This window comes from Agrilus planipennis, unplaced genomic scaffold (assembly GCF_000699045.2).
Source record: "Agrilus planipennis isolate EAB-ADULT unplaced genomic scaffold, Apla_2.0 scaffold13, whole genome shotgun sequence".
Classification (NCBI taxonomy): Eukaryota; Metazoa; Arthropoda; class Insecta; order Coleoptera; family Buprestidae; genus Agrilus; species Agrilus planipennis.
The window spans coordinates 2,136,839-2,145,666 of record NW_020439040.1 but is presented as its reverse complement, the minus strand read 5'-3'; the positions used below and the strand labels follow the sequence as shown (position 1 = coordinate 2,145,666).

General features: G+C 30.4%; 1 protein-coding gene across 1 annotated transcript; it reads right to left on the bottom strand.

The window, feature by feature from the left end:
* Nucleotides 1-6,758: 6,758 nt before the first annotated feature.
* Nucleotides 6,759-8,038, bottom strand: LOC112905091. Its single transcript, XM_025976782.1, has 4 exons — nucleotides 7,802-8,038; nucleotides 7,625-7,736; nucleotides 7,335-7,532; nucleotides 6,759-7,139 (listed from the first exon to the last, which is right to left on the bottom strand). The coding sequence occupies exons 1-4, from the start codon at nucleotides 7,876-7,878 to the stop codon at nucleotides 6,759-6,761; spliced, it is 768 nt and encodes a 255-aa protein (XP_025832567.1). The 5' UTR covers nucleotides 7,879-8,038.
* Between the last annotated feature and the right edge of the window lie 790 nt (nucleotides 8,039-8,828).

The following is an 8,828-nucleotide window of genomic DNA, read 5'->3' as shown; positions in this document are numbered from 1 at the left end:
AATTAATTATTACAGGCTACGTCGGCAGAATAAATAATTTACGATAATATTAATTTTTACTCATCTTGACCTCTACATTGCTTCATTCATTAAACGATGTTGTCCTTTCGTTGGTGCTTGGTGACATTGTGTTATAGTTAAGTTATCTTCGTAGGTATCTGATTGACAGTGTTCGGTCATTATAAACAACGGCGTTTTAAAATTAATTATTATTGTATTTCGTGTGCAATTTGAACTTTAAGTGATGCAAACAAAATATTACACGAGTGAAAAGCTTAAAATAACAGGACTGTATGGATATTTCTGGCAGTTCCATCACAGAAGGTAGGCTTTTGTTGACTCTTCTATTAACATAAACATCATTGACCGTGATTAGACAATCAGTCACCTATTAATTGGAAAAGCAATGCCAATAATATATACTATACATTCTTATTAATGAAAGGGTTTAGTGTAGGGCAGTGTACGAACAAAATTCCTTTGTTACGTATAAAGTGTACAGATGATTCATAAATAATAAAATTTAACTTATTAGTGTCATCATCACATAGACACACATTTCTACATTACTTTCACCCCCTTGAACCATTTAAATCATTGTTTAACAAGTCGAAAATTCAGTTGCGATTTTGTATGTTTAACGTTTTTATGTAATTTTCAAGTTTTAATAATGAAATTTGCTTTATTCTTAATTGCAGTTCAAATTGTTGTCAGTACGTCATTCATCACACATTTCTACATTATTTTCACCCCTTTGAACCATCTAAATCATTGTTTCACAAGTCCATAATTCAGTTGCGCTTTTTTATGTTTAACATTTTTACGTAACTTTTAGTTTTTAACAATGAAATTTGCTTTACATTAAATTGAAGTCCAAAACTGTTGTTTGCACCTTATTTCTCATACATTTATACATTACTTTCACCCCCTTGAACCATCACAATCATTGTTTATCAAGTCTATAATTCAGTTGCGCTTTTTTATATTTAACATTTTTACGCAATTTTCGGGTTTTAACAATGAAACTTGCTTGACATTAAATTGAAGTCCAAAACCGTTGTCTGGACGTTATTCCTTACACATTTCTACATTACTTTCATCCCCTTGAACCATTTAAATCATTGTTTAACGAGTCGAAAATTCAGTTGCGATTTTGTATGTTTAACGTTTTTATGTAATTTTCAAGTTTTAATAATGAAATTTGCTTTATTCTTAATTGCAGTTCAAAATTGTTGTCAGTACGTCATTCATCACACATTTCTACATTATTTTCACCCCTTTGAACCATCTAAATCATTGTTTCACAAGTCCATAATTCAGTTGCGCTTTTTTATGTTTAACATTTTTACGTAATTTTTAGTTTTTAACAATGAAATTTGCTTTACATTAGATTGAAGTCCAAAACTGTTGTCTGGACGTTATTCCTCATACATTTCTACATTATTTCCACCCCCTTGAACCATCTAAATCATTGTTTAACAAGTCGAAAATTTAGTTGCGCTTTTTTATATTTAAGATTTTTACGTAATTTTCGGGTTTTAATAATGAAATTTGCTTTACATTAAATTGAAGTCCAAAACTGTTGTTTGCACCTTATTCCTCATACATTTCTACATTACTTTCACCCCCTCGAGTCATCAAAATAATTGTTTATCAAGTCCATAATTCAGTTGCGCTTTATTATGTTTAACATTTTTACGTAATTTTCGGGTTTTAACAATGAAATCTTCTTTATTCTAAGTTGCAGTTCAAAACCGTTGTCAGTACGTTATTCATAACATTTCTTCATTACTTTCATCCTCTTGAACCATTTAAATCATTTTTTAACAAAGCGAAAACTCAGTTGCGCTTTTTTATGTTTAACATTTTTACGTAATTTTCGGGTTTTAACAATGAAATTTGCTTTACGTTAAATTGAAGTCCAAAACCGTTGTCTGGACGTTATTCCTCACACATTTCTACACTACTTTCATCCCGTTGAACTATTTAAATCATTGTTTAACAAGGCGAAAATTCAGTTGCGCTTTTTTATGTTTAACATTTTTACGTAACTTTTAGTTTTTAACAATGAAATTTGCTTTACATTAAATTGAAGTCCAAAACTGTTGTTTGCACCTTATTTCTCATACATTTATACATTACTTTCACCCCCTTGAACCATCACAATCATTGTTTATCAAGTCTATAATTCAGTTGCGCTTTTTTATATTTAACATTTTTACGCAATTTTCGGGTTTTAACAATGAAACTTGCTTGACATTAAATTGAAGTCCAAAACCGTTGTCTGGACGTTATTCCTTACACATTTCTACATTACTTTCATCCCCTTGAACCATTTAAATCATTGTTTAACGAGTCGAAAATTCAGTTGCGATTTTGTATGTTTAACGTTTTTATGTAATTTTCAAGTTTTAATAATGAAATTTGCTTTATTCTTAATTGCAGTTCAAAATTGTTGTCAGTACGTCATTCATCACACATTTCTACATTATTTTCACCCCTTTGAACCATCTAAATCATTGTTTCACAAGTCCATAATTCAGTTGCGCTTTTTTATGTTTAACATTTTTACGTAATTTTTAGTTTTTAACAATGAAATTTGCTTTACATTAAATTGAAGTCCAAAACTGTTGTTCGCACGTTATTCCTCAGACATTTATACATTATTTTCACCTCCTTGAACTATTTAAATCATTGTTTAACAAGTCGAAAATTCAATTGCGCTCTTTTTTGTTTAACATTTTTACGTAATTTTCGGGTTTTAACAATGAAATTTGCTTGAGTTTAAATTGAAGTCCAAAACTGTTGTTTGCACCTTATTCCTCATACATTTCTACATTACTTTCACCCCCTTGAAGAATCTAAATCATTGTTTAACAAAGCGATAATTCAGTTGCGCTTTTTTATGTTTCACATTTTTACGTAATTTTCGGGTTTTAACAATGAAATTTGCTTGAGTTTAAATTGAAGTTCAAAACTGTTGTCTGGACGTTATTCCTCACACATTTCCACATTACTTTCACCCCCTTGAACCATTGAAATCATTGTTTAACAAGGCGAAAATTCAGTTGCGCTTTTTTATGTTTAACATTGTTATGTAATTCTGGGGTTTTAACAATGAAATTTGCTTGAGTTTAAATTGAAGTCTAAAACCGTTGTCTGAACGTTATTCCTCACACATTTCCACATTACTTTCACCCCCTTGAACCATTGAAATCATTGTTTAACAAGGCGAAAATTCAGTTGAGTTTTTTCATGTTTAACGTTTTTACGTAATTTTCAGGTTTTAACAATGAAATATTGTTTATTCTAAGTTGCAGTTCAAAACCGTTGTCAGTACGTTATTCATCACACATTTCTACATTATTTTCACCCCCTTGAATCATCTAAATCATTGTTTAATAAGGCGAAAATTCAGTTGCGCTTTTTTATGTTTAACATTTTTACGTAATTCTGGGGTTTTAACAATGAAATTTGCTTTACTTTAAATTGAAGTCCAAAACCGTTATCTGGACGTTATTCCTCACACATTTCCACATTACTTTCACCCCTTTGAATCATTGAAATCATTGTTTAACAAGGCGAAAATTCAGTTGCGCTTTTTTATGTTGGAACATTTTTACGCAATTTTCGGGTTTTAACAATGTAATTTGCTTTAGTTTAAATTGAAGTCCAAAACCGTTGTCTGGACGTTATTCCTTATACATTTCTACATTACTTTCATCCCACTGAACAATTTAAATCATTGTTTAACAAGGCGAAAATTCAGTTGCGTTTTTTTATGTTTAACATTTTTACGTAATTTTCGGGTTTTAACAATGAAATTTGCGTTACTTTAAATTGAAGTTCAAAACCGTTGCCAGGACGTTATTCCCCACATTTTTGTGTATTACATTCACCTTTAACATCTTTCAATGTAATTGTTCAACAGGTCGAAAAACGGAACTTATTTTACTGAAACCTCATATATTGCCTCCTTTGGTACATCTTTTTATTTTTTTGATATCGTTTTATTTATCAAATAAACATTTTGTTTGCTCTTTTAAGGCGATGTATATTTGTTGGAGTTTTTTCATGACCTTTATAAAAGCGAATTCGTCATTATCAAAAGGGCTTGCTTCGTCACGAATGAAAGAACGAGATAGATATAATGAGAGTGAGAAGAAGACGGAAATTGAAACATTTCCTGTAAAAGAAAAGTATTTCGGTGTCCAGGTCCGATCTCACACGAGCAATAGAAATTAATATTACAATTTACTGTTATTATTAAATCGGCGCCATGTTAATGGGTAGTACCGAGTGCTATTAATTAATTTAATTATCGCTTTAGTTTTCGTAATTTAGTAAAGAAAACTTATCCGATATCGTGTTGTGCAATCATCAATGTGAATTTGAACAGTGATTGGAACGAAAGTTTTACTTAGGATTAGGATTACGAGTGGAGTGTAGTATAAATGGTGAGTTATTGAAATAAGGGTTATCATCCGTTTTGAACATTACTTTGCATGATCGTCATCGTTACATTTAGTGTTTGTTATGTTTTATATAATAAGGGTGCTCCTTAATTTTTACATTGGGAATGCCTCAATTTGTTAATAAAGACTGAATCCTAACGCGCAAGTACTAGTTGTTGATTACAATTGTGAACGCTGAATTACACAATGGTTTTCATTAAGAATTTCTTTTATTAGAACAAAATGTATTTTTATAAAGGATCTTTACGAACTTTTGTGAATTACGTAAAAGATTTTTGGTTTTATTAATGAATTTTTTTAAATGACATGTATACATATAGTGTGTTCGTAGGTTTTCAAATTCGAAATTTTGTACGATTACTTGAACAAAAAAATAATCTTTACCTTTTAATATGAAACAAAATTGGNAATTTGCCTTGTAGATTAATGCATTTATGTATGAAATAAACTATGTTAACGTTGTATTACTAGAAGATGTGTTAGTTTCTCAATTTAATAGTGTGTGGAACTATTTTCCGAAATTAACGAATCAATGTTGAAAGCTGTTTCATTATTTTAAACCTATACGATTATTAAGGTGGTTGTGGTCTGATTTCCGAAACTAACCACCTAATTTTGAAAGTTTCTTCACTGTTTTAAAGCTATTCCATAATCAAAGTAGTTGGAGACTATTTGGAATGTTTTTAAATGAGTTAGGCTTTTTTTGTCGATATGCCTAATTTGTATCTTATATTCTCTGGATACTTTCACCCTTCGATAGTAGCATTTTTGTATAAAATAAACTTTATTAACGTTGTATTACCAGGAGATGTGACAATAATTTCTCTATTGAATAGTGTTTTGGGCCTGATTTTCGAAATTAACGAAGCAACGTTGAAAACTGACTCATTGTTTTAAAGCTTTACGATTATTGTAGTGGCTGTGCTCAGCTTTTAAAATTTTTTAAATAGAAAAAGGATGTTTGTGTTACACACGTTAGTGTATCTAATTTCGAGCGTGATCGTCTGTCATTTTTTATCCGAATACTTGCTCTCTTTAACAGCCGTATGCTGAACAGTCGGCCGATACAACAAAACAATTCCCTGGATTGTATAACTTAAACTTTTTTGAATTTGGAGAATGCGGTAGTTTCTCTATTTAGTATTACGGGGGCTAATGTCCGAAATTAACAAAATACTGATGAAAGCTTTTGTGTATTACATTCACCTTTAACACCTTTCAAAATAATTGTTTAACAGGTCGAAATTTCAGTTGCGCTTTTCTATGTTTAACATTTCTACGTAGTTTTCGTCGTAATTGGGTGTCCAGGTCCGATCTAACACGAACAATAGAAATTAATATTACAATTTACTGTTATTATTAATTCGGCGCCATGTAAATGGGTAATATCGAGTGCTATTAATTAATTGAATTATCGCGTTACTTTCCGTAGATTAGTAAAGAAAACTTATCCGATATCGTGTTGTGCAATCAATGTGAATTTGAACAGTGATTGGAACGAAAGTTGTACTTAGGATTAGGATTAGGATTAGGATTCAAGTGGAATGGAGTATAAATGGTGAGTTATTGAAATAAGAGTTATCATCCGTTTTGATCATTACCTTGCATGATCGTCATCGTTAAATTTAGTGTTTGTTATCTTTTAAATAGTAAGGGTGCTTCTTAATTATTACATTAGGAATGCCTCAATTTGATAACAAAGACTGAATCCAAACGCGCAAGTACTAGTTGTTGTATGATTGCAATTATGAACACTGAATTACACAATGGTTTTAATTAAGATTTTCTTTTATTAGAACAAAATATATTTTTATGACCTATCTTTACGAACTTTTGTGAATTACGTAAAAGAATTTCGGTTTTATTAATGAATTTTTTTAAATGACATGTATACATATAGTGTGTTCGTAGGTTTTCAAATTCGAAATTTTGTACGATTACTTGAACAAAAAAATAATCTTTACCTTTTAATATGAAACAAAATTGGTTTAATCTAGTTTTCATTAATTTAAGTTTTTTTTTGGGAGGGTAAACTATAAAAGTCAATAAAATTACTATTTGCAAACATTTTTCAAAAAAAATATTCTACAATTTTCTTATAATTTACATTTGTCACCAACCGAATATAATTTTTTTTTTTAAATTTCGTATAATAGGCCTGAATAAATACTTTTTAGTTTAACCATTTCACCGCCATTAGTTTCCGTTTATTGAATACATATAGTTCGCTCGTAGCGGCTAGCCTTAGGTATCTTATACGGTCACTTGAGTAAGTTGTCTCACTCAGATGAACTGCTGATGGCGCCTAGGTGGTTCATTGTATGAGGTTGGGGCTTCGGAAAAGAGTGGCTGGATAAGTTCTAATTTACCAATAAGATTTAAATATTTTCTCTGCATCCCAATCCAAATAACTCTGATTGTAATACACAAAAGAACTTCAAAAAGATACCGCTCTTTGCCAGTTAATGATTTGGTTCGCATGCTGCCCATGTGATGAAATTCTAACATTTCACCTGCTCCAGTTAACATACACGTATACTCACGAGCCAATACACAGCGCAAACAGGATAATTCATCACTTAAAGTTCCTAGTATCCCTTTTACTCCTAAGTGCGGTATTTTACGTTTTGCTTCTTCTCTTCTATCAACTAAAGTTTCCCACACCTTAAATTACATACACCTCTGTGCCAAGGACGATTAAATTTCGATTACTTGTAGAGATCATGTTAATTAGTATCGATAGTCAACTATTAAAATATGGAATTTAAGGATGGATCAACAATTTTTCGAATTTATTGTTTATGCGCAAACCAACAATTTAATTATTTAGTAAAATTCATTATTTTAAACATAGTTTACCTGAATATAATACTGAAAGTATACCATTGCTGCTCTTAAAAATGAATCCACCGTTTGTGTGTGAAAAAATCGTATAAATTTGGTCGTTAAGTCTTTCGGGGAAGCAAGAAAAAGGACAACGTCCTTTATGTCTTGAAGAATAATATAACTTGTCGTTCCTATTTTAGCTTTTCTTTGGAAACGTCTTCTGAATCTTATCTGTTAATTTCATTAGTTTAAACTTTTAATAAATAATTAAGATATTTTTTATTGTTAAAACAAAATCGTGTGTGAATAATGAAAACTGATACTTTTTCGACATTGTCCACTGTGTCTCGAAATTTCACTTCGAATGCACTTTGAACGACAACTTTTGTCGCAGTTTGACCCTGTGCGGTGCCTTGTTGATCGTCCTGATTGGCGCTGCAGAAACAACACAATAAATTCTTTTATTAAATTTAATTCAAGAGGGAATCAATACCGTTTACCTCTGAAAAGTTAATTCATTTGTAAGATCATCCCATGTCCAAGTTCCACTTGCAAATTGGGTGCTTTCTTCGCCCATTTTTTATGATTACATGTTAGAAATTATACGTATGCTTTCAAAAGTCAATAATTTAGTGACAGCTTTCACTTACTCAATAATTTTTGTCTTTCTTTTTTGAAAAAAAAAAAACTACTTTCAAACTTTAAATTTTTATTAGAAAACAAATTTAATAACAAATAACATTTAAATATTACTTATCATGTTCAATTTGGTTTATATCATTTTTCTAAAATGGAAGTGGAAATAGTTCTAATATATTGCGTTCTACATTTTCATATAATACACCAGAGTACAATTTGCAAAAAGTTGATATTACGATTACTAAAATTGACCATAATTTGGAGAAGTTGCAAATTGCTGAAAAAGAAAACGAGCATGATTTTGTTAATAAGCAATTTAAATTATGCTTTTTTACCTTCATAAGCAAATAATTGTGACAGTGTTGTATAAAAAAGCACAAATGTAAAATGGAATTCATGGACACCATTGTCCCATATAACTGACGGTAAAAGTAGGAAAACCCCAAAAGATGACAATGTAACAGTTTTTAGTAAAATTATTGGGGAATATTGCTTCCTTTTATAGAACTTTGTTAGGAAGTATGTCAGAAGAAATGTAGATATTGAGAAGCAGGCATGTTCTGTAACAATATAAAGAAAGTAGATAAAAAAATAACTTTAGGCATATTAAAAAACTGTTAGTGATTAATACCCACTTACGGTCACACCAGCTAATATTCTATAAAATTTGAAATCACCAATGTAAAATTCATTAGTAATTTCTGCTGTTGGTGTAGGTGTTAAAGACCAATTAGCATAAGCCTCCATGGCGAGAATAAGGAAAGCCAACTTCCACAGTCCCTTAAAAATAAAGCCATTGTTTTATCTTGTTATAAACTATTTGCTGTTATCAAAATTCTAACCTTAAATTCGGTGTTGTTAATTATATGTCGATAGCTTTCCCTTTGA